This window comes from Micromys minutus, assembly GCF_963924665.1.
Source record: "Micromys minutus genome assembly, chromosome: 13".
Classification (NCBI taxonomy): Eukaryota; Metazoa; Chordata; class Mammalia; order Rodentia; family Muridae; genus Micromys; species Micromys minutus.
The window spans coordinates 6174912-6201459 of NC_137982.1; the positions used below are offsets into that span (position 1 = coordinate 6174912).

The 26548-nt window shown below is 50.7% G+C and overlaps 1 protein-coding gene across 3 annotated transcripts; it reads right to left on the reverse strand.

Annotated features, from left to right (window-relative positions):
* On the reverse strand, nucleotides 1-25673 carry ZER1 (zyg-11 related cell cycle regulator). Of its 3 annotated transcripts, none has more exons than XM_080927224.1 (16): nucleotides 25311-25673; nucleotides 15743-15978; nucleotides 13771-13921; nucleotides 13254-13690; nucleotides 12784-12960; nucleotides 11262-11376; nucleotides 11014-11160; nucleotides 10535-10708; nucleotides 7538-7753; nucleotides 6317-6358; nucleotides 6094-6213; nucleotides 5455-5570; nucleotides 4628-4816; nucleotides 3790-3887; nucleotides 3099-3201; nucleotides 1-1464 (listed from the first exon to the last, which is right to left on the reverse strand). In XM_080927224.1, the coding sequence occupies exons 2-16, from the start codon at nucleotides 15898-15900 to the stop codon at nucleotides 1407-1409; spliced, it is 2301 nt and encodes a 766-aa protein (XP_080783350.1). In that variant the 5' UTR covers nucleotides 15901-15978; nucleotides 25311-25673; the 3' UTR covers nucleotides 1-1406. The 3 variants fall into 3 exon arrangements, with proteins under 3 accessions (XP_080783350.1, XP_080783351.1, XP_080783349.1); XM_080927225.1 differs by having other exon boundaries at nucleotides 10541-10708; nucleotides 25260-25673; XM_080927223.1 differs by having other exon boundaries at nucleotides 25260-25673.
* Nucleotides 25674-26548: the final 875 nt, after the last annotated feature.

Genomic DNA, 26548 nt, shown 5'->3' on the forward strand with positions numbered 1-26548 from the left:
CATTTCCCCAGACCCAGACATGAAGCAGTGGGGGTGAGCTCTGCTTGGGCCTGGCAGTGCCAGAGTGTGGGATGGAAAGGACAGGCTGAGGTTGCCCAATTGCTGTATGGGGGAAGCAACCATCCAGGGAGAGTTTCCTCTGGAAAGGTCAGTTGCCTCTCCCCGAGTTCTGTGAACAGCTGGGCCCCTTCTGACTGTAGGCAGACAAGCCCAGAAAACAAACAGGCACAGAGAAGAAAGAGGGCAGAAAAAGCCACACCAGAGGCTGCCTCCAGGGTGAACTTTGCTCCCTAAGCCTGCTTGTGTGCACAGGCCTCCTTAGCTGCATCATGAGAAGCAATGCTGAGATACAATGATGGGTGCAGGGGATACCGAGAGCTTCCTAACACTGTGCCTGTAACACAGCGAGGCAGCTTCTCAGGGACAGCCTGACTGTGCTGGAGGGACAGAGGACTGTCCAAGAAGTGCTGGTCTGGAGGTGGCTTCCTGCTGCCACTGTTGAGGCTGGAGTGGGGACCTCCTGCCTTGGAGGGAGCTGTAGTAGCTCTGCTGCTGGTGGGAGTGCCTGGGCACTGGGGCGCTGTGGGCAGATGAGGCTACAGAACAAGGAGCAAGACTCTGGTCCTGGGTAGTGCCAGCTACCAGAGCTGAGGCGGTTTGGGGCATGTTTGGCAGAAGGGGCAGTGGAATTGCCCCTGAGTTCTGACCATCTCTGGGCTGGAGCCTTCAAAAAAGCCTGAGGCCTGAGGGAGACTCGAGGCAGCCTCCATAGCAGCATGGCCACAGACAGGCCTGGCCAGAGAGCAGTGGGCCAATCGAGCCCTGCTTCTTCAGGGTCCTCGGGACAGGAGCTGCTCTGCCTAAGGCCTGGGAACAGCTTACTCTTTTGGCCCCAGATGGCTCACAGCCTGGAGCACCAAGGCTTCTGGGAAACCCAGTAGGGCTAGACTTAACCCCAAACCTCAGCAGCCTCACTCACCTGGGAGCCTGGACGGGGCACTCGGACAGGGGTCAGGGAGGTCAAGCAGCCTGGTGAGGGCCAGCTTCTCCCACAACAGAAGTCAGGCCAGGGTCTGAGCTCACTGGGGAGGGACCAGGCACTCACAGCATTAGAGGCGAGCCTGGCTGGGGCAGGAGGGAACATGGCAGCAGTGAAAGCGCAGAGGCGGACCTAGTGGCAAGGAGCTGCAAAGACTCGGGAGAAGTCATACACAAAACTTCACACTTCCTAACCAAAAAAAAAAAAATAATATATATATAATATATATATCTCACTAACATTAAGGAAACGCGTCGGCTGTGCAAAAGTCCTCGCTGTCTCTTCACCCTGTGGGAGGCTCCGCAAGGGACCTGCCCACTAGACCTCCAGCGCTTCCTCCCGGCCTGTGGTCCGAGCTGTGTGGCCTCTATCTGGACGTGTCCATGTTCTCCTCTCTAAAGTTACTGCAGTGCTCAATCACCTTGCTGGATGAAACCGGGGAGAGCATTGGAGGATGGCTAAGGAGAGCCGCTCCTCCTGGAGCCCACAGCTACTTAGCAAGCCTTGAGGATGACCCTGACACAGCCTGGGAAGTAGTACCTGTGGCCATGAATGCTGCCACTGCCCTCAACTAGGAAAGGAAGTCCTACAAGCAGCCAGACCTGACCTCCCAAACCCACCGCTGCCCTCTTCAACATCTGCCCTGCACACCAGCTCCTCCTCTCCGCAGAAGTCCACAGAGGGTTCCAAACAAGACTGGAGATCTGCACAGGCAGCTACACTGGCTCCAGCCTGCTCCCTGAGAAAACTGCCACCCACTGCAGTTTGACCTTACACAGCCTGCCTGTTCAACAGGGAGACTGTAGGTTTTGGGGTTCACTGAAGCCTCCATTTGTTGCACTGAGGGCTTTTGGTAAGGAAATTCCCAGGATAGTTCATTCCTTGATCCAGAGGACCAGCTGGCTCGGCTCAGACATATCTCAGTGGTTAAGAGCACTGACTGCTCTTCCAGAGGTCCTGAGTTGAATTCCCAGCAACCATGTGGTAGCTCACAACCATCAGTTATGGGATCTGATGCCCTCTTCTGGTGTGTCTGAAGACAGTGACAGTGTACTTATATACATTAAATGAATAAATAAATCTCAAAAAAAAAAAAAAAAAGAGGGCTCACTGACAAGTCCCACCCAATGACTGAAAAGTCCTGGGATCTTGTTTAACACAGACAGCCCCAAGCCCACTGGGAAAAAATCTGCAGGCCACCGTTCAGTTTTAACAGTTTCTAGGAGACTCCCAAGGGAGACTAAATTCAAGGACCAGTCAGTTAATACTGAAACAGTCCCTTCATCAAAATAATGGCAAAGCTAGCTGATGTTTCCAGGCCAGAAAGGCATATTCTGGGCATGGGGAGGGAGGGTGGTGTCTGAACCTCAGGCTACACTGTGCTCAAATTTATGAGAATGGATCTAGGAGAGAGGAAGGTCAATCCAACTGATTCTAACATAGTTTGTGCATTCTTATGCATACATGCAGGGACAATCAAAACTGAGGCTTAAACATTCAACAATGAATCACACAGAGACACAGAAAGCTGGTGAGGACCCTGGCATGCCCCAACCTTCACTCTGATATTGTGTGTGTGTGTGTGTGTGTGTGTGTGTGTGAGCTATGGATGGGGCCTTGCACACACTAGGCAAGAGCTGTACCGCTGAGCTGCATTGCAGCCATCAAAGGGCACGTCTCCCTGGGGGCCTTTACCTCACGTTTTCCTTCAAATAACCCAGCACCATGTGCACATGGTCTCCAGCATATGCCTTACCACAGTGAGTCCATTTTTATTGGAAAAACACTGGTCAAAAATAATGCAGAGTTCTTGCTGGAGCTCAGTGACAAGGAGGGTTCTCAGTGGGAGTCAGAAGAAGCCTACTGAGCATTTGAAAGCAGACCAGCTCCCTTGACAGTTGAGACCCTGTCTGTCATCCAGGGGCAGATGACAGAGACCCCTGCTGGGCGCCCATACTCTATTTGCTCCACACTAACTCCTGGGGATTTCTGCCATTCCCACTGTGCCCCTTGACCTCCACAGCAAGGTTCCTATCCAGGGATGCAGTCTGTTTCTTACCGGGCCATCTCCTTGGTTTCCTGCCGGGCAGCAGCCATCTTGATCAAGTCCCTCAGCAGGGGCATCCCGCCTTCTTTAATCAGCAGGGGGCAGTACTTGTCAGCTAAAAGGTAGGAGCAGCAGTGAGGACAATGCCCACCTACCAGCCTGTCCCCAGACACCCATGCTGCCTCCAGAACTGTTCTACAGTTGCAGTCTGGGGAAAGACACCACCAGGAGGGAGCAGGAACAGACCAAGCAAGGGTCAAGCCTCCTGGAGCCACATGGAGGGGAATGGGCAAGTCCTTGGGAAAGACATCCCACTGTTCGCCAGAAACTGTGGTTACAATTTCCCTGGAGTTAGTCCTATGGGAAATATTTCCACCATAGGCCCATCTCTCTGATCACAGGTTCCCAGGAAATTCTGAAACCAGTCTCCAGGCTGAAGCCTGCACTTACAATGTTGCTAGTAAGACCCCCCAGGTGACTGTGGTGACTACCCGGGTGTCCTTCTGTCCTACAGGTAGGGCAAGAGTGTGGAGAAAGACACAGTGGTGCAGTAGGTTAACCTTTACACTGGCATTTACATCAATGCCAACTTAGCTCTGAAGGACACAGTCAACAGTAAGTCTTTGTGTCCTCTCCTGTGTGCCAGCTCCCTGTGGACATGTTCAGCTGAGGGACTGTCTGACCAAGGGAGGGAGGCACTCACGGTAGACAGACACGAGGTTGTACAGGGCCCAGGTGGCCCAGTGCTGGCTGACTGGAGAGATGCCCTGGGGAAGGAGGCGGAGGATTGGCTCAAAGGACCTGCGAGAGAGACCATTGTTACCTGGAGGCTAGGGAGGGTAAGGCTTTCTCCTTTGAGCTCCTCCATGCAGGGTCCTAAGGGTAGCATAGGCAAGCCTTAGGGATGTCAGGGCCCTGCTGCTGGCTCCACCGAGGAGCTCGCTCTGGAGAAGACCAGTCAGAGAATAGGGAAGCGGGCAGGGAGCTAGCGTCTTGGCAACCAAGGGAGTGAACTAGTAAGCAAGGACACTTTGGGAGAGACCTACAGTAACTCTAGGCAAGGCTGCAGTTCCACCCCCCCCTCCCCAACCAGAAAATCTCATCAGCAAAGTTGCAGAAGGGCAGATTTAGCTTCCTGTCTCCCAAGGACATGGGGTCTGAGTAAAGCCGAACACCATGGCCCATCCTTTCAATTGTTTAACTTAAACGACCAGCTATTCCCAGTGTGGCAGAGAAAGACTGACCTGGTGACTACAACCCACTCACGGTACAGTAAGGACTGAGGCCAGCCTCACGGGGGTGGGGTTACAGGTGACTTGTGTTTTGCTGTGTATTTAGTTCTGTATCACACATGCATGAGAGAGAGGCCTTGGATACACACACATGTTAATGAGTGGGAGATGTGCCCATCACACACTGGACCGTATAGTCAGTGAGAGCAAACCCCTTTGGAGAACAGGACCAGGGTGAAAAGCTCTGGCACACCATGCTGGGACAAGCAGCTTCTGATTCTCCATGCTGTGTACCTTCCCATCTCTGACCTGTAGTTGATATTCCTTCTGGAGTTGATATCCCAGCTCTGGATGGCTGCCCACATACGCTCCTCCACCTCTGCCCGCTGGGGTTCACAGACACCCCACGCGTCAGGCCCATCAAACATGATGTGGGATAGAACACCACAGGCGTTGTAAGAAACCTCAATGCCGTCGGCCTTACTTTCCAGCAGGTTGCTACCAGGAAGAAGAAAGAAAAATCCATCACACACTCATGCACAGCAACCCAGACCTGCTGCCAGAGGTGCCGTTCTGCGATCCCCCTGCTTCGGCCTGTGCCTCTGGGCTCAGCTGTAAATCACTTGGCTCTTTTATGTTTGTTTTTAAGTCAGGATCTCCTGTAGTTCAGAGTGACCTGGGGCCTGCTGTATAGTCAAGATTCCTGCTCATTTCCCAAGCACTAGGATTACAAGCTCAAGTCACAACATCTAGCCACTTGGTGTTCGGAGTCCTTCAAAGTTTAAAAAGATGTGACATGACTGCCATCTGTGGCAGGCTGAAAGACTAAAACACACAGGGGCTGGAGAAAAGGCTCAGTGACCAGCACACACTACTCTGTCAGACTGGAGCTAGGCCCCAGGACCCATGGTGGCTTGCAATCACTTGTACCCTTCAGCTCCAGGAAGACTCAAAGCCTTGGCCTTTATGGGCACACACCCATCCCTCACATACACAGCATTAAAAACAAGATCAAAGGAAAACAAAAAGCACATTATACACAGAGGGCAGTATCAGTAACAGAAACCCAGACAGCACAGTGAGTTCACAGTACGTACAACTGTTCTGAGTAGTCCGGCGGCCCAGGAAGTACCAACCTGAAGACGCTGATGAACTGGGAGGTCATCAGCTGAGGTCGCAGCTCCTTCACCTCTGCCACGTTCCCCAAGAGCCCTAGCATGTTCCGGTGTAGCTCCTGCTTGTCTGGGAACTCCTGGGGAACGAGAGCCAGCAAGGCCTTCATACTCGATCCCTTCATGTCTGCTATTGGTGCCCTGCAGGTGATGTGGGCACCTGTGTGGAGGGCCCTTCTAGACAAGGGAGTACAGAAGGCCAACCCCAACTTTCTAGTGCTCCCAGGACAGGCAGGGAAGAGAGCTGACTTTGGAGATGACTATAGCTCTGTTTGCCACAGCTCATAAGTCCTTTTTGGGGAGCCCCTAAGAAGCTACAGAAAAACAGAATCCTATATTCTGAGCAGAATTTTATCTTGTTATCAGGGAATAGTCTGTGGGCAGGCAGAACAGAGAAGGTTGGGGGTTCCCTGGTAGAAGGAATCTCAGGAGGCAAAGCTGGGTGGCAAGGCTGAGAGGAGGTTCCTAACACTTCTTTCAGCAGCAAACATGGTGTGTGTGTGTGGCTGGCCTGGGGGGCTCATGGGAAGCTTGTGTGGGATGGCATCTGCTGGGTGGGTGGCAGCCCGGGGGTGGGAGGGTGGCAGCCTGGGCCCTGCCTACCTTCAGACAGTCGAGAAAGAGCTTCATGCCGTTGAAGTTGAGGAACATCTCGCAGTTGTCAGGTGTCTCATCCGTGATGTTCCACAGGGCGCTCCAGGAGAACTCCATGACCTGGTCACACTGTTGGGGAGGCACAGCTCAGCTCTGTCCTCTTGAGGACACATGGCCCACTCTGGCACAGAAACCTCTGGGCTGAGGGCAGAGTGTGTGAGGCTCTGCTTACCGTCTTGTCCAGCAGCTTCTTCTGGATCAGCTTCAGCATGGTCTGTGGAAGAGGAGAGAGGCTGCCTGGGGCCAGAGCTCCACCAGCTTAGGAGCTAAGCAGAGAGGGAGGGAGGCACTGCCTGTCCTGGGTGACACAGCCTTGCAGCACCCAGCTCTACCGGTTTTTTGGAAATGTCTGGAAGGGTCCTTGTCACAGTGCTTCCCTGCTAGGGGCTGCACTTCCCTGGTGATAAAGGGAGGGTGGCAATGGATGCACGTAATCCCCAAATCTTCCTTTCCCTGTCCTTCATTATCCTGTCCCATGTGCTAGGCTAAGAATTTATTCATACCAGGCCAGAAAGGCACAGTGACGAGGGGCCAGCCCCGGGTCTTTGTCACAGGGCTGACTGACGGAGACAAGTGGAAGCAGTTAAGACAGAGACCACACAGTTATTATAACACAAGACATTCTCTGAAACCCATGCATGGTGGCACAATCCTTAATCCCAGCACTTGGGAAGCAGAGGCAGAAGGATCTCTGAGATCAAGGGCAGCCTGGTCTATATAGTGAGTTCCAGGACAGCCAGGGCTACACAGAAAAACCTTGTCTAAAAACAAAAGAAAAGAAATTCTTCTGAGGTGGTCATGATAGTGCCTACCTTTATCCCGAGCACTCAGGAGGAGTAGAGGTAAGTTATCTTTCTGACTTAGAGACCAGCCTGCTGGACATAGCAAGTTCTAGGCCAGCCAGGGATACACAGAAAGACCTTGTCTCAAGCAAGCAAGCAAGTAAGCAACTCTTCTGGAGGAGCGTAGAGATGGCTCCGTGGTTAGGAGTATGGCCTACTCTTGCAGAGAACCCAAGTTCAATTCTCAGCTTCCATATAAGAAAGCTCATGGCCACCGGCAACTCCAGCTCCAGATCAAACAACACTGACCTCCAAGTAGCACTCATTCTCACACACACACACACACACACACACACACACACACACACACAACTTAAAATAAGAAGGAAGAAAGAAGTGTTCAAAGCATTAGTGTGAAACTCAGTGTAGGCTGGGCTTCCTTCCTGGCATGTGCCAGGCTCTGCCTTCAACCTTAGCAATTTCCTCTTCCACCTCACCCCAAAATAAACAACAGAGATTTACTTCCTTGGGTCTACCCTAAAGCCATTTCTTATCCCCTCCTACCCCTTGCCCAGGTCCTCTTGAAGACAATGGCAGTCAAGCTCACGTACCACGACGAAGCCCATCTTGCCCACAGCCTCCTTATGGTCGTTGTCCACCTGGCAGACCAGGGCATTGCACAAGTGCACAGCGATACGCTGGATCGACTCGTCCTGACGGGTGGGGCTGAGGATGCCGAGCAGCAGCTCATTCACCCGGCGGTACTGGAACTCCAGTTCCTCAGGGATGCTGAAGTTGCAGAGGGTCAGACAGCAGTTCCGCTGCACCTGGGCCAGGTTGGGAGACAAGCAGAGCACGTTCAGGGACAGATTTGAGACAGGGCTCCAGATCAGAGTCACCCAGAGCTGGGGAGGCTCTCTGGAGGAGGAAGCTACCAGGCTTTTGGTTTGTTTGGTTTGGAGGTCTCTGACATGGAGACGAGGGTTTCACACAGTTCAGGCTGAGCTCAAGTTCACCACGTAGCCAGGGCTAGCTTTCAATTCCCAGCCTGTTGCCTCAGTACACCACCATGTTCCACTAAGGCTTGCTGTCTTGCTTTTCATTTTTATTAAAATTATTCTAGAAAAGTTTTTAAAGACATGAAACTTTTGTAGGGTACAGAATTATTTTAAAAATCTATGTAACCACTACCCCTGCCAAGAAACAATACTGCCAACACCTAAGTCTCTTCCTGATCATAAGACCTTGTCTTCCCTTCCCAGGGAGCCACACAATCACTGCTCAGCACTGCTCCAAGGTCAAGTGTTACATGCAGCTGAAACGTACTCACTTTTGTTGCAATCTAATACTCTTTCGTGACACCTCAGTTCACCCATCAATTCTCCCACTAACTGACTTTTGGCCACTGTTTTACGCATGCTCTCTGATGTCAGTCATACAGCTGCACCTAGTATACAAGGTTAGTGGGATCTCTGGGGTTTGTTTCCTTGAGAGTCTTATGTACTCCAGACTAGCTTCAAACACAGCTAAAGATGATACTGAACTCCTGATCCTCTTGCCTCCACCAAGCCTGGCCAGCTTGGGGGCTTTCTGGGTCAGAGGGTGTAAGTAGACACATGTTCATGTTGATAGACAGCACCAGTCTCTTATCCAGGAGGCCATGTGGCCTGTACTTCCACCAGCAGTGGACAGGCGACTAGCCATCCCTTCCTTCCCAGCCTGTACATTATGATGATGGATGAACTACTAAAAGGAATGATGGTCATCATTTCCTTTCCTTCCTTATTAAATGTATGTTTTGTTTTTAAATTTATGTAATGTGTGTTTTGCCTGCATGCATATATACCATGTTCTACACACACACACACACACACACACACGCACGCACATACACACACCATGTACTGTGATGGGGGAGGTCATAAAGTGCTGGATCCCTTAGATCTGGAGTGACAGCCAATTGTGATCCATTACCAAATGGGTGTTGGCAACCAAACCCATATTCTCTGCAGAGGTAAGAGTGTTTTTTTTTTTTTTTTCAAGGCAGGGTTTCTGTGTGTATCCCTGGCTGTCTTGGAGCTCACCATGCATTATCGATCACACTGTTTAGAGGGTATGGTCTTCCCTTTATCATATGACACGCATGCACACACACTCTTACGATGCTGGGAACTGAGCCCCAGACCTCGTGCTTTGTATACACTAGGCAAGTGGTCCATCACTGAACTACACTCCTGACCACAAATACTGTAGTTTACAAAAGCTTAAATTCTTTTCTTGTTTGAAGCAAGATTTCTCTGTGTAGCCTTGGCTGTGTTGAAACTCACTCTGTAGATGAAACTGGCCTCAAACTCAGAGAGAATCCTCCTGCATCTGCTCTGGCCTTACATTTTAACGGTAACTCTTTACAGTGTTTATATGCTACCATTTCTGCAGAAAACTACTGCACTTTGTTGTTGTTGGCTTTTTGTTTTGGTTTGAGAGGTTCCTCTGTGTAGCCCTGGCTGTCCTGGAACTCACTATGTAGACCAGGCTAGCCTGGAACTCCAGAAATCCACCTGCCTCTGCCTCCTGAGTGCTGAGACTAAAGGAGGGCACAACCACCGCCCAACAACTTGATTTTTATTTTCTGTTCGTAGGTGTTTTGCTAACATATGTGTACCACATGTATGCAGTGCCCATGGGGGCCAGAAGATGGCTCTGCATCCCCGGGACTGGAATCACAGATGGTTGTGATTTGAACTCTGCAACAGTAGCTTAACTGCTGAACTATCTATCTCTCCTTGCCCCATTATTTTCTTGAGTTTCTTCTTGAGACAGGGTTTGACTCTGAATCTCAGACCTCAATCCCAAGAGCCAGCATGCCTGATTCCCATTCTTTTTTTCTTTCGGGTGAGGCACATCTTCTAAGCAGAACTCAAACACACTGACGTGCACCATGTCTTTAGTCCCAGCACTGGTGAGTGCTGGAAGAAAAGAGGCGATGCACACTGTTGATCAGTTCTGGAGGCAGAGGCAGGCAGAGCTCTGTGAGTTCGAGGCCAGCCTGGTTCATGTAAAGACCCCCAGGAGAGAGCTACAGAGTGAGACCCTGTCTCAAAAGAGGGGAAAAGAAAGCAAAGCAAAACAAACAGCACCCACATTGCACAGACAACATTCAGAGTGGTGCAAGCAACCTGTTTACTAAATTCTCATGCACAGAGCACATTTCAGAATAAGGGGTGTCAGCGGAAGGCTGTGTGCAGTCAAGTTTTAGATGATTTTCATGTCTTTGTAACTGTTCTATGGTAAATGTTATTTTATTATCTTATAATTAAAAACAGGTGCTAGAACACCCCCCCCCCAAACAGTGATGGGGAGAGAAGGGCAGAGAAGATGGCAAATCTGGAGCACAGAGGGCAGAGGTGGGGTGACCATGGGCAGGGGACCGTAGTTGAGGCCAGCTTCTGGGGTCCCTGTGTGCCAGGGGCAGGATTCTGGGACAGTAGCTGTATGAGAAGAACTAGCAAAAGCCACCTAAGCCTGGGGGACCTGTGAGTATGGGACCCTGGGAAGGAGGAAGGGGTACTGGGCCAAAGCATGCAGGCTGCAGTAGGCAGGGGGCTCACCGTCACCTCCTGGTAGGACTCCATGCCATTCAGCACCACCTGGATGACCTGCCGGCGCAGTTTGACGCTCTGCTCTGAACGGTACTCAGAGTTGGTCAGGTAGAAGAGGGCGGCACTGCCGGTCACTTGAATGTTCTTGTCATACTTGTGACACTTGAGGGCTGTGATGACCAGCTGTGTGAACACAGGGTGGGGGCTGGGGCTGGAATGCTGCCAGAGGCAGGCAAGGCCAGCTTGGGCTCTATGAGTCACTGGCTTCTCTGGCAAAAAGCTGACCTTAGACCTGCTCTCCTGGGGAGATGTGAGGAGAGCAGGAACTAGGGCAGGGTCTGAACAAGCTGGCAGCGAGGCCAGGCACTGCCAGAGGGGGGAGGTTTGTAAGGCAAGGCTGCCTGTTCCCCAGGAATAAGGGCTGGGTGCAGAAGGACAGAGGAGGCAGTAATATACGGGAGCCCGAGGGCCCTGGGTTCTGAGCTGACCTTCAGGGCCCGCAGAAGCTGGTTGCAGCGTTCAATGCGTGCAATGTCAAACAGCAGGTTGATGGCCCTGGAGGTGATCTCGGGTCGGTGCTCTGTGTAGGCCTCGATGGCGTTCAGCACCTGCTCTTCATTTTTGTCACCACTTACCTAGTGATGGACATGTCAGGACAACCAGAACAGGTCAGGGACTGCAACCCTAGACTCAGTGCCGTGCCTGGCCACTTCCTCCTCCCTCCTCCGCCTCTTACTTTGTAGGCTGGAATGTGCGTGAGACGACACAAGGAGGTCTCAAAGAGTCCCAGGAACTGCAGTGGCCTCTTCAGAGCCCGGAAAGGCATGATGCTGCTCTTGGACGGCTCGGTGCTGGGGAAAGAGCAAGCCAGAGTTAGCAACGCAGCGGATCTAGCCTGGGCTCCCCCATGGGCTAGGTACTCCACCCATGGAGAAACAAGGGCTTTTAATGTCATCGTGTCCTACCCAACCCACTGTGGAGCTAAGCCTGGCCTTCAACCCCTGGTCCTCCTGCCCCTACCTCTCAAGATACAGGCCCAGGCCTCCACACCTGCTTGATGCTGTGCTGGGATCACAGTCAGAGCTTTGTACCACCTGAGCTATGCTCCCAGCTCCCACTTCTTGACAGGAGGGGAAGGCACAGTGCAGAACATGGATCAGGAGCTGCCACCGCTGCCACCTTTTAAAGATGTCACCTGCCATTCTAACAGGGACACATCTCACTAACAAGCAGGGATGAGCTCCTCTGCCATAAAAAACTAAATAGGACCAAGGGCAGGAGGGAGGGTGGGCTTGAGGCCAGACAGCGGCTGGGCTGGAATGAGATCTCAGCAGCAGTTCACAGGGGCACAACTCAGCGATGGTACCACCTACAGGACAGCAGTATCCCTGGCCTGCTGTTCCCCACTGTTCATCATACCCAGTGCTGTTTGTTTCTTAGGCACTCAGACTGGCTCCCAGGTCTCGGTGCAGATTGATCCAGATTGATCCAGATTGATCCAGATTGAGCCCATGCTGCAATGTCATCTCTTCAACAGACTCAGAAGGCTTCAGGCCCTGAATGGGCACTTCCCTGCCAGTGCCCAGAGTGACTTTCCTTTCCCCATCAGCTCACATGGGCCTGTCACGCTTCTTTCTCTGTCTTTTCCTTCTTTCCTTTCTTTCTGGGAATTTACTGAATGTGAGTGTATGTGCTTGTGCATGCTTGAGTGTTCACACTTATGTGGAAATCAGCAGATGGCATGTAGGAGTGGGTTCCAGGGACAGAAGGAAGATTGTCAGATTTGGTGACAAGCACCTTAACATGCTAAGGCATCTCACTGGCCCTTGCCCCCCATTTTTAAAAAATAATTATTTAACTTTGTGGAGTTTGGGTGTTTGGTCTGGATATACGTCGTACTCTCTGCATGTGCATGGTGCCTGCAGAGGTCAGAAGAGGATATCAGTCAGGTCTCTTGGAACTAGACTTACAGACAGGTTGTGAGCCTCCATGTGGGAACTGGGACTTAAACCCTGGCACTGTAGAAGAACAGGAGTCCTAAACTGCTGAGCCTTCTCTCTAGCCACTCCACCCCCTTTTGAAGCTATGTAGCCCTAGCTGGCCTCAAACCCACAGAGATGAGCATGCGCTGTCTCTCGTGTACTGTGACTGAAGGTGTGCTTACCGCGCACCTCACCGACATACACAGTACTTGGCACAGGGTGCTTGGTCAGGGCTTGGTGAGTGGCAGCCTACCCGTGGCAGAGCTAGGTACCCACCTGGTCTGACCTCCCTCCTCATCTGTCTTGGAGATGCTGCAGTTCTCTAGGATCATGTGACCAGAGATGTCCAGTGACATCAGGTTCCCCAGCTTCTGCACCAGGAGGCTGAGCACCTTCCGAGTCAGCTTGAACTTGTAGTAGCTGGAGAGGCGGTCTCGGGAGATGTCCAGGTGGCTGGAGGTCAGGTGGAGGCCACAGGTCAGGATTTTACTCCTTCAGGCCACAGCAGGGGAACTCTGCCACAGCTTCTCCAGGGAACTCTGGAGAAACACCCCACTGGGACTTGGGTGCCCTAAATTACCCTCAACGAGCTATACTGTGTGGTCTAAGGAGTGGGCTCTCTCCCTCTGTATCATGCAAGGGTTCCCTGGCTGTGCCTGATGGACCCAGGACTGACAACACCTTTCTTCTATCATCCGCTCCCCCCTACCCCAACTCCTGCCCTGGCTGCTGAGTGGGCAGCTCACCGCAGCTTGTGCAGCTGGACAATGACACGAATGTGGTCGTCTGAAAGGTCCATGTTGTAGAGCACAAGGGACATCAGACTGTCCTTCCACTGTGTTAGGAAAGTGGCATCGCTTGTTTGGATGCCTGAGAGGTCCAAGGCAGCTAGGGAGCTGAGTGGCCGAAGCAGTGACTCCACAGGGATGCCGTCAATCATGCGGCCCAGGTTGAGGAAGCGTAGGCGGCTGAAGCCCTCGAAGGTGAAGTCCTTGACCAGCACCTGGCAGGTAGGGTTGACCAGGCACTCATCCTCACAGCCGCCTGGGTTGTCCTCCTCATAGAATATGTTGGCACAGCCGAAGAGGCTCAAGGACACCAGACTGTGACTGAAGCTCCGCAGCGTCTGCAGGCTCTTGGCGGACAGCTTCTCGCAGTTGGTCAGGTATAGCTCCACCAGGTCCTGGAGTACATAGCAGCCTCAGCTCCTCTGCCACCCTGAGCCACCCCAGGCCTGGCTTCTAGAGGTGGGTGAGGTCTCACCTGCTTGCGAATGGCTTCCAGGTCCTGGTCCTGCACCAGGTCCTCACGGAGATGGATCCGAGTGAGCCGGGTGCTTCGGGGGTCTGAGAAGAGGCTGAAGAAGGTCTCATGTGGCTCAAAAGTGCAGGCAGCACTGACCAGCTCCACATACCTTTGAGAGAAGCAAGCCTAGCTCAGGATGTACCTAGGAGCCTGGGCTGCCTTTGGAACCCACATCACAGGTCTGAGGGCTTATGATGTCACCTGCAGTAGCCTCCTTTCTTCACACATCTGCTCAGATTCTAACTATCCATATACCCCATGGTGACCACCATGGCTTCATGGTGACCACCAGTGATACAGTGACACAGGGGCCTCTTACCAAGTATTTCCTTCTAGCAGTCTGCCTAAACACCCATGTAACCCACAGCATGTCTCTTCCCAGGCATACTGCATCATGCTGGGTGTGCACTGACCTCAGTCACACCACATCACGGTCTAGAGTCCTCTTTCCCTAATAGCTTTCTGATGCCTTACAGCTGCCTGTTGGGCAGAGTTTGAGCTGTCAGTATAACCCTATCTAGCCAAGACACCCATTTGTGCATGACTCCTAGGCTAGGGGCTTAGAGAGCTATTAAGAATACTTATTCTTGCAGAGTACTAGTGTTTAGTTCCTAGTACCTACATGGTGGCTCTTTTAAAAAAGAAAAGTGGGCTGGACAGATGGCTCAGTGGTTAAGAACACCGACTGCTGTTCCAGAGGTCCTGAGTTCAATTCCCGGCAACCACATGGTGGCTCACGACCATCTGTAATGGGATCTGATGCCCTCTTCTGGTGTGTCTGAAGACAGTGACAGTAAACTCACATACATAAAATAAATTAATCTTCTCAAAAGAGCCAGTTCCAGGGGGTGGGAGGAGAGGGGGTTGCACACCTTTAATCCCAGCACTCAGGAGGCAGAGGCAGGTGGATCTCTGGGTTGGAGGCCAGGCTGGTCTACAGCCAGGTCAGTTAGGAATACAGAGAGAAACCCTGTCTCAACAAGAAGAAGCAGGCACCCTATCACACATCTTCGACTCTAGCCCTTGGGTGGCACAGCTAGGTGGACACTGAGTTTGCGGCTAGATTGGTCTATAAAGTGAGTTCCACACCAGCCAAGGAACAGTGCAACCCTCTTTGTTACATACACACACAAACACAACCCAGAAACAAACCAAAAAAGGAAGTAGGAGAAAGAAAGATCTGGGAGCTCTTGGCACTAGGAGACCCATAGCATCCAAGGTGCTAGGCTGTTTCCCACCTGTAACCTTTCACACATGACTGAACCTCCCTAGACTTTCCGTCTGTGAGATGCACTTGACTCCAGTGCTAGGCTAATAAAGGTTTGCCTGGCCCACATCAAATGCTGAGAACACATCATGAGCTCAGTCCTTGGTTCCCATCTGGCTGTGAAACTCTTTGATCCTATGGTTTCCCACTGGGGTAAGTGGTGTAAAATTAAGTGTTCAGAAAGGACCAGAGCAGTGGGGATCCACCAGAGCAGTGGGATCTACCAGGAGGCTGTACGAAGGTCATCTGCATGATTCAGTCTCTGATCATAGGTCTACCGTTCTGATCTTGACATGCATGCTTATGTGTACTTAGTCCAGAGGTGCGAGCACAGGTGTGAGCACACACAGAGGGTAACACATAATGCCCTGATTTACATGCAGGATGTTATACTAACTTATCCCTAAACACACACATGCTGCTTCACACATGTTCTGTGCTGCATAATCCTACATGTACACCCATTCCTTCACATGTGCCGCCTAGTCACACACACACACACACACGAATGCATATATAACCATATCTGTGGTAACACACACACGTTATCCCTCCGGGTCACAGTCACAGCCACTTCTGAACATCAGTCTTGATCTCCAGCTCATACGTCACCCTCTCATTTGGCTCCAACCCTGCCCCAGTCCTGGGGAGCCCCTTGCTCACTCATTGACCAGCTGGTCACAGATTTCACTGGGCAAGAAGATGTCTGGATGCAGCCGCAGGGTCTCCTTGTCCAGCAGGTAGCCCAGGGTGCCATCGAGATTCCGGAGACAGAAGTCAGTACAGAGGGCCATCAGGGAATCAGGTGTGTCGGACGCCATGCTGGGAGAAGGCAGCAAGGGCCCACGAGGGCAACTCTGAATTACCAGCAATCACAAGATCATTGGCAGATCCACAGCCTGGGAAGGAGAAAAGCAGCCAAATGAGATGCAGATAAGAGCCTGTGTCTACTTCTTGAGTGGAGAAAGGGAAGCCCCATCCCTCTATCACATTCAAATTAGGACCTTAACGTTTAGGCTGTGCAAACCTGTAATCCCAACACCTAGGAGGCAGAGGCAAGAGGATCAGGAGTTCCAGACCACCTGAGCTAATATAGAGCGACTAAATAAAAAGCTGAGTATCATCCAGGCACAAAATGTTCTCATGCAACACTGGGTCATGCTAACTAAAGAAACCAGTTATGAAGGTTGTAACAGCCCTTGGACTGTGCAGCCACAAAGGACAAACTTACAGATGGAGGGAGACCAGCCTGGGGAGGAGGCGGAGTGATGGCTCCTGGGATAAACTTTCCTTTGAGAGTGTTGACACACTGTATCCACTGAAAACCACTGGATACTTTAAATGGCTGGAATTTGCAGCCTGTGAATTACACTAAAATTGTTACTTTACAATGTAGTTTTGATGGCTGGAGAGATGGCTTGGTGGTTAAAAACATCATCTACTGACCTTGCATAGGCCCTGGGTTCAACTCCCAGAGCCTACATGGTACCAGAATTCCAATTCTAGGGACATAAAGTGCTCAGGAAAGAAATCAGATCTAGATCTGAGACTACAGATGGTTGTGAGCCTCCATGTGGGAGAGAAGAACCAAACCCAGGTACTCTGCAAGAGCAAGTGCTGTTAACAACTGAGCCAGTTCTCTGGACATTCCCTAAGATTTCTTAACAGGCCTCAAAAATGCCAATCACAAGAGAGAAAGAGTTAAACTGATATACACTGGAGTGAAGAAATTTCTGTTCATACATACACAAAAGTTAATTCCATATATCCTATAGGGTTAAAGTAAAGGGTACATATGACGTAAGAGTTGGCAACGATTTCACAGAAAAACAGATAGACTGAGCTTGGCAATGTGCCTGTAATCCCAGCCTTCGGGGGGCTCTCTACCCTGCCTTCAAGCCTAAGTAACATAATGGAGATTCGGGGTGGGGGGAGGAGGAAGGGAAGGAAGCCACAGACTACAAAGCATATCTGATCCTTCCTCTGAGTGGACCCACAGGTGTCTTCACTGTTCACTTTCACATGTATATTATAAATCAATAAAGAGATTTTAAAATGCTTGGCACCAGCCAGGACTGGTGATGCATGCCCTTAGGCCCATATATTCAAAACATAGAGGCACCATTTGTAGCCCAGGAGAGATGCACCACACGCGCCAGTGTAAAAGTGGGCAAGACCCAAACAGGCACCCCCTTCAGGATGACTGCTTCCTGAAGGGCACTCATCTCGCTCCATCGACATCAGCAAAATGCACAGCAACACACAATGAGATGCCATTTCTCACAGCCAGACAGCTCTACTGCAGACACCAAGCCCTGGTGAAGATACAGATGCTCGTGGGACTGTAAAGCAGTGTAAACCGGGCAGTAACCAGAGATGGCTCAGCAATACTGACTGATCCTGAGCAGGAATGCACTTTCAAGGTTTAGCAAGTCGGCCGGAAGGACTATACCCAACAGAGGTGCTGTGAAGTGTGTAAACAGAGCCAGCGAGATGGCTTGTGGGTAAAGGTGCCTGCCATGCAAGCCTGAAGACCTGAGTTCAAGCCCCAGAATATATATAGTAGAAGAGACAACAGACACTCAGAAGTTGTCTTCCAATCTGCATACAGGGACTGGGGCAGGTGCATATCTACATCCTCACACATAGCTAGTAGTAAATAAAACTTTGAAAACACATTAAATCTTCAAAGACATATTCTATGTAATGGCCTCCAGGAGAAGAGACCCTTGAATGTCCATTGATAATGAAAGTACACTGACTGCCATACAGCACTGAGGACACAGTAAACTACTTGGATGACTGCCACAGTGTAACAGGAAGGAACCAGAAGCACGAGGACCCTGCATTTTCTCCAGGTGTGCTCCCTTCTGCTAACACACAGAAGGTCTATGCTGGGATGGGCCTACATCCTTGGCAAGGACATGTGTGCACGCATGTGCATTTGAAGGAAGTTTCTGGGTGCAGGTGGGCTTCTGGTCCTTCCTTTCAGTGGACTCACAGGAATCTCCACTGTGAATACTCACACACTTTCTACAGAAGTTAAAAATGGTTGGTTCCAGCCAGGCATGGTGGTACACACCATTAGTCCTAGGACTCGGGAGGCAGAGGCAGGTGGTTAACTATGAGTTCAAGGCCATCTTGGTAAATACAGAAAGCTCCAGGCCAGCCAGGACTACAAAGAGAGAGCCTGTCTCAAACAATAAACCAAAACACTGGCACCAACCAAAGGGATCCACACTTGAAAGAGATGTGGACGGATGCATTCCAGTGGTCAGCCAGTTAATACAGCATCAACACTGGCTGCAGAAATTGCAAACCGAACCTTCATGTTACACTTAGGTGAACAAGAAACACTTCCTAGAGGCTGGAGAGACGGTACAGTAGTCTAGAGAGTGTACTGCTTTGCAGAGAACCTACACTTGGATGCTGAACGTCAGACAAGTTTTAGTGTTCTGGAGATGTCTACCATGTATGAGATTTTGAGATTAATTCCCAACACTCTTCCCAAAAGTACATGTCCTATGGTCAGACAGATAGGTCTCTGCTCTGACTCCATCCCATAATGCACTGGTAAACAATGTCACTTCTCCAGATTGCAGTGTCCTCGTCTGGAGAAAAATGAGGACTGTAATTCTGCCAGGGCTGGAGGAGTTGAGGAGATAGTGCTGGGAACGTGCTTCCCACGGCACAGTGAGGGAGGGAGCTCCACTTCTGCCTGACAGATAAGGACGTGCAGCTCAGAGACACAAGGCTACAACCCGGTCTCTGCCCCCATCACGTCGTCCCGACAGCAGCACTTCTCAACGCTGTCCTGACCTTTGGGAAGGTGGAATGACCCTTTCACAGGGGTCACCTAAGACTACTGGAAAGCACAGATATTGACATTATGATTCATAATAAAGCAAAATTACAGTTATGAAATAGCAATGAAATAATTTTAAGATTGGGGCTCACCACAGCATGAAGAACTGTATCTAAGGGTCACATATGAGGAAGGTTGCCTTAGAGGAAGATTCCCAATGGGTGTGGGCTTAGATTTGGGTACCGTGTCCACTCCCGAACCTTCTAGGCTACTCAGGACACGAGGCAAGAGATAGCATTGCCTGCATTGAGGACGCTGAGACAGGAAGATCGCTAGTTCAGGACCAACCTGAGCAACTTATCTAAGCCGTGTATTAATAAAATAAAAAATGGGGACTGGAGAGGCAGCTCAGTGGTTAAGAGCACTTAACCTCTGCTCTCCCAGGACCTGGATTCAATTCCCTGAACCTATGTGGCAGCTCACAACTGTCTGTCACTCAAGTTCCAGGGGATCTGACATCTTCATATATATAAAATCAATTAAAAAAACAAAAACTAAAAGGTGGGGTAGCTCAGTGGTAGAACACTTGCCTAGAATGTGTGAGACACTGGGATCTACACTTGGTAGAAAAAAATTAAGAATCAGCTATTCTTTTCCTGTCATTGTCTTGTAAGAGTCACTTCATTTTATAAACAAGACCTTACTATGGAGAGTTGACTGGCCTAGAACTCTCTAGATAACCCAGATGGCCTTGAGCTCACAGAGCTGTTAGGATTAAAGGTATGCGCCGTTATGCCCTGAAATTATCTTACATTTAATGGAGGTGGGGAACAGAGAAATATATGCTCCCAAGTACAGGTGCTCATGGAAGCCAGAGACAATGACAAAACCCCCAGAGCTGAGGTTTTCAGCTACTTCGAGCTGCCTGATGCAGAGGTTAGGATCTGAACTCAGGTCTCTGTAAGAACAGTATGAGTTTTAAAAAAATAAATAATAGATCAGTTATTTTCTTAGATTTGCTTGTATTATTTAAGATGTATATGTGTTTTACCTGCATGTATGTTGATGTGCCACATGTATGCCTGGTGCCCTTGAAGGTCAGAAGATGCCGCTAGAACTCCTGGAACTGGATGCTTGTGAGCCACTATGTGGGTGCTGGGACTCAAACAAATGCTCTTAACTGGAGCGCCATCTCTCTGGCCCAGAAACAGCACACACGCTTAACTGCAGTGCCATGCTGTCATTCTGACTTCTCTTTTTTTCTTTAAAAGCAGGTATCAGGAGTCACTGCCACCTTCAGCCAAGATGCCCTCACTTCTATGGCAAACAGGGTCTGATCTCTGCAGACCTAGGCCTCCCACACGACCCAGGCTTCAGCTGGCCTAGTAGAAATGTAACACCCTCCGGGGATCGCACAAATGGTGGGTTGCCTGAACATCGCTAAGACTTTCCTCACTTGCAGGCCCTCCAGGGCCTGGTGTTCGGCCTGCTGGTAAGCAGAGGAACCAGCACAGTGAGGTCAGTCCTGCTGGGCACAGCTTTCTAGGCTCTCTAGCCTACTTCCTCCACAGGATGGCAGCCCCAGGCCTGGTCACCTGCAGCCATATTTGTGCCTGCTCCATCTGCTAAGACTGTCCTGCCTCTACAAAGCACTGTCCGAGTCTCCCAGAGCCTATTCTACCATCCCCATGTCCAGGGGGCACAATCCAGGTGCTGGTTTATTTGGGGATCCTTGATAAACCAGGGGCAGATGCCATGCTGCCTACTTCTTTATTTTTGTTTCGTTTTGTTTTTGGGACAAAGTTTCTCTGTGTGGAACTTGTTGTCTTGGAACTTGATTTGTAGACCAGGCTAGCCCTGCAAGGCTGACTGTTCCTACAGTGACTATGGACCTCACCATGGCAAAGTAAGGTAAGACAATATAGGTCATAAGACCTGTGTAAGACACAGGTCATACCTATATTGAGCAAACCTATAGTGCCTCTATAAACATCTGGTATCAGAAAGAGACAATCAGCTACCTAAAAAGAACACAGATACAGTAACACCTTGGGAACAGTACTCTAAAGGGCAGGGGAAGGGACTTCGAGGAAGGTTTGACATTTCAGCTAAGACTGCACAGATGAGCCCTACTAGCTAGTGCTGAAGGTTCAAGGTAGGAATCCATGTATAATGGCTGACAGCTCGGGGTATAGAGGATGCAGGCACCAGAGCCAGGCCCATGGCTCCTGGGAAAGGAACACCGTGGTACTGAATACTAAGTACAGGGCTTGGGGAGGGAAGTTTCAGTAACCAATGCTATGGCAGGAGCCACACAGACTTGTAGGATGAGAGTCTCACGAGGCTGAGCGTGAGTTCACTGTCCCCAGAACACTACTGAATTTCTATGAGCCTCAGCAGAACCTTGCGACCTGCCTTTTCTGCAGGGCTGAGCCCTGGCTGGGCCGCACGCATGGAAGGGACACCACATTATCAGTTGCCCAGGTCATCAAAGGCCTCCGGAGAACAGACTGGTGAATGGTGCAACCTGTGTTTACCTCCTCCAGGAGCTGACCCTGCTGCAGCTTGAAGGAGTGGGAGGTGGGGTCTCCTACTGCTCCACCCCTCGGAGCCTTTCAGTATTTTCACCTCAAGGCAGGTCCAGCCATCTGGGATTCTGATCATTGGGGACAGTTTGGACTCTGATTTTGGTAAACTACCAGAGGAGAAGAACCCCATGTGTCTTTTCTTACAGGCTCTTTAAGACATGCTGGGGGAAGGGCAGTGGGAGAAAGAATTGAGAAAAACAACAGCAGCCCAGGCAGCCACCCCCGCTGCACCTCCATCCTCTGAGCTTCCAGACGGATACCCAGCTCCTTCCAGAATTTACTTCCTACAGTTTATTTAACCAGCCAAACACCACAGCCCAGTATTCTGTACCAACCGAGACCTATTCGTTTGCATAACAATTTGTCTATGACCCTCCCCCTCCCCCAACTGTCAGCCCCAGAGGACAGACTGGTGGCTTATATCCATCCCCACATCCTCAGTGTCTACCAGTGCCTGGCATCTCAGTGGAACAAAGGTTTGCTGTTGCCAGTATTACCTCACGGTGGCACTCTGAGAGTGACTGCTAGCCAATTACTGAAGAAGACCCCGAGAACCATACCTGTCACAAAAGGAGCCTGAGACAGCAACACTGTAAATCTAAAGTGCTCACCAATCACACTGTTCCATCCATGCAGCCAACCAGCGAAAGAAAGTTAGTTGGGCCTGGTGCTACACCCCTTTAGTCCAAGTGCCTGGGAGGCAGAGGCAGGTGGGTCCCTCTGAGTTCAAGGCCAACCTGGTCTACAGAGATTTCTAGGGCATCCAGGGCTGTTACACAAAGAAATCCTGTCTCAAAAAACACAAAATAATAATAATAATGATGATGATGATAAATATAATAAAATAATCAGAAAGAGAGTAACCAATGTTTAGAGGAGGAAGCAGGGACCACAGCAACATCTTGACACCTAGGGACAGAGAATCTGGGGAGCCAGAGGCTCCAAACCCTGGAACAGTGTCCACCCTGTGAGATGTTAACCATGAACTCTGGGAGGCCTCTTCACAGAGGTTGAATGCTTCCAGGAAGGAATGGGTCCTGGACTGGAGATTAGGGACAGAAAGCTGCTGTAAAGACCGTCCAGATAAGTGCCAGGGGGACTCTTAGGGACAGAGGTGCAGGAGAGGATTAGAGAAACAGTGAACACACACTGAGGAAGGACAGACCACTGGGGCAGGCTGCTTGGGCTCTGTTTGTGCAAACTGCTCAGCTGTGGATCTACACCAGCTCCCTTCATCCTCCCAGGAGGCAGGGATCTATCTACAGCCTGCAGGTGTGGCAGCCGAGGCTGTGTGCCAAGCAGTCTGCACAGTCTGTATATAGATATGAGCTCTCCACTCAGTAGTCAGAGCTAGGGTTTCCAGCTCTCCAGGTCTGCTCTCGGTGGAGCCGCCCACGGCAACTCAGGCAAGCCTCACTTTCTCTTCTCTACCATCACTACCTCCTTACAACTCCAAGCATCCCTGAGTACTGACCGCAGATGATCTGGTTTTGTGGTAATAGTTCTATGGGCACCATGGACCAGGGCTAGAAGCTTCCTAAAAGTAGGGGCCTTGCATGAGTCACAGAACCTCCATTACATGTTAAAGCATGAATGTAGAGTTAGCTGGGACTCTCCTGTCTGTCTCTCCATCACTGGGATTACAAGTGCATGTCCCCAGATGGCTCTTGTATATGGGTGCTGGGGATTGAACGCAGGTCCTCATGTTTGCACTTACTGTCTGAGCCATATCTCCAGCTCTTTGCTCATGTCTGAAGCCAGAAACCCAGGTCCAGGAAATGAACCAGGTTTGATGCTGGTCTACAAGGAGCTGACTCCACAGGGTCTCTGAGCTCACATCTCTAGAATCAAGAACTGAAGCAATGGGCTAAATAAAATTCAGCAAAGGCAGAGGCCTGTGAGATGCTCATGCCCCCGCATGGACCCAGTGGCACGAACTGTAACAGGAAGTATTCTTCAACTCTTCTCTGACCAGTGTCTTGTTTCATTCCACCACTCTCGCCAAACTCAGCAGGGGAAGGAGGACACCATTCTCAGTGTAAAGCAGGGAAAACCGAGGTACAGAGCAAATACATACAACAAGCCAGCAGCAGAACTGTGCAAGGCCCTGGTTCACCACATGGCTAGTTTGGGGTTCTGGTCAGAGAAGTGTTCTCTGCCACTGAGGCTCCTGTCTTCCAAGCGCTGACTTTGCACATTTATATGTTACTTAGTTTTTGTGGTGCATGGAATGGACCCCAGTGGTTTATGCATGCTAGGTAAATGTTCTTTCACTCAGCCCTATCCTCTGCCCCTTGGCTGGCCCTGCTCAGCAGACAGCACAGGCCTGATGACAATCAGGCTCAAGGGATGAGGTGGAAGATCTGGAGGTGTTCTTCTTGAAGGCTGCAAATTTCAGCCTGTGCCAGTTGTCTCCAGAATCCACAGCCTCTACCTGAAATCTGACCATAAAACCATAGCCACAGATAAGTCCAACACCGTCCTTTCCAATCTGTCTGGAAGACATCATTTTGCTTACATTATATTATAGAATGGGGATTCAGGGCTTGATTTTAAAAGTTCTCTTTGGGTCAAGCATGGTGATACACACATATAATCTGCTAGAATTGTATCAGGGAGCAGTGGCAGGTCAATCTCTATGAATTCAAGACCACACTAACAGCAAGGAGACAGCAGTGTGACATGACTTTCCTGCAGTGATGTCTTTGCACAAGCCAATTCTTAATATGTTCCCTGCTGTTATCTGTTCTCAGTTGATTTCCTTGCCACCCACTCCACCTCCTGCATTCTGACCCAAACGGTTTCTCTTGCCTCCACAGGACCTTTGCACCTGCTGCTGAATGGTGCACCCCGAAAAGCTGTAATGATTTTCTCACTCATCTCTGCTCAGACAGCAACCATATCCAAGACCTTCCCTGACCACTATACAAAGGTCCCAGTCTCTGTTTACTTTGCCTCCTGACACCTATTACTATCTAACATGTTGGACGTTTATTTGCTGAGTAATCCAAAGCACAGCGACCCTTCGAGTCTAACAAGCACTAACTGGTCTAAGCATAGCATCCTGTGACCCCCTTTTAATGCTATCTTCTGTGGTCACTCTAACCCGAAGCCTGAAGAGAACCATTCTGTCATTAACATCACTGACCCAGCTTTACCCAGGCATTAGGTACCCCCCAACCCTCCCCCTCCAACTCAACCCTCGATTCTGCCACACACACAAAGGCACAAGCAAACACAGGAGATCTTTGACTGGTTAAAGAACAGCTAAATCAAGTTCCACCCGGAGCTAGCCAAGCCAGACCAGTCAGTTTCAGTTTTACCTCACCTATGGAGCCATTGGTCTTCAGCTTGCAAGCCCACCTGCTCTTTTCCGACCCTGTTGTACTATCTTGTACCTTGGCATCCCATTTTGGGAGCTGATCCAGGAGCCAAGCCATCCCTAAGCATTTAAGTAGCAAGGCTTGGGGGGTTGGGAGGAGACCTAAACTCCTCCAACAGGTAGGAGGGGCAGAGGCCGGCCTTCTAAGCTCTACGCTGAGCCCCCATTTTTTTTTTTTTTTTTTTTTTTTTTTTTTTTTTTGCAAGGGCGAGCGTCGTTCTCATTATAGAGAGAGCTCAATTTTCAAGGCAAGATCCTCAGACCTGGGCGGCAGACGACGAGTGCCATCCCACCACTAGCCTGTGGTGGACCTCTGCAAGGAGTCGCAGCGACAATGCTTAGACCCTGAGGCAGAGGAAAGAGAAGGATGCAGGTACGTCTCTTGGCTCGGCATTTAGGACGTACCCTAGGAGGGGGCGGCCCTCAACAGGGAGACAGGATGCTTCGAAGGCTTACAAGCGGAGGCTGCACCCCGGGGGTATCGGCGGCCAGTGCGCCGCAGGAGGTCGGATTCGGTCCGGTCCCGGTCGGCGGGGCGGGGCGGGGCAGGACGGGAATGCTGCGACCGGAGGCCGTTCCCTTGCCCTCGGGCCACCGGCTGGGCTGAGGGCCGCCGGCTGCTGGCTCCGAGCCCAGCCCCTCCCCCCGATCCTGCTCCGACGGCTTGGAGAGCCTGTGGCTGCGGGTGTGCTGTCAACAAAGCGTCACTTCCGGGCCGCCCCTTAGCAACAGAGGAGGGGTTCTCCCGTCTTGTCCCGCCGCGAACGTGGGCGGCAGCGGCTGAAGGTTCCGGGCCCTCTGGGCTCCTCCGGCCGAAGATGAGGCCCGAGTCCCCACATTTGCCTTCAGGGGGTTTCTTCTAGAGAGGGGCTGGCTCGCAGGAGCAGGTTCAGGACAGGATTGACTCCATCTTTCCTAGTTAGTGCTGACTCACCCGGCGCCCAACCTGACGTCTTTTGGGCGGTCTCTACGTAGGCACCACATTGCCCCTCAGTGTGCTCCTCCTCCTTCACCCAGAGCTGTCAGATAGCAAGATTGAGGCTGCTCTTGGCCCCTGCACTTCTAGTCACCAAGGATCTCTTGACAGTTGTTTCTCTCTTCCTCCAATAGTGCCCTTCTATCCACCATTTTGTCTTTCAAAAACATTTAGGATTTTAAATTACGTGTATATGTGTGAGTGGGGGTTTATGTACTTGACGGCAGCTACCTGCTTGAGTACAAAAGTCCCGCAGCCCGTGAGGTTGAAGTTACAAGTAGTGGTAAGCCCCACAACATAGGTGCTAGGAACTGAATAATCTCTCCAGCCTATACTTCCTTCCTTTTCCTTTTTAAGATGTTTTTTCCCCCATTTATTTATATGTGTGCATGCATATGTACATGTGTAGAAGATCAGAGAACTATTTGCTGGAGCAAGTTCTCTACACCACCATATTGGTTCCAGATATCGAACTCTGTCCTCACCTGGCTTGGTGCCAAGCACCCTCACTTGCTGAGCCATCTCACTGGCTCCTATCACTGTTCCTTCTCCTGATTTCTACCATAACCTCCAAACACAAATCCCTTCATTCCTTCTGCAGTCCCACAATCCCAGAATGCATTTCTAAAACATAAATCTCATCTGGGCATCCAGACTTCCTCATCTCCTCTCTACTTACCCGGTCCTTCAGGAACTTGATTCCTTCCGATTTCCTGTT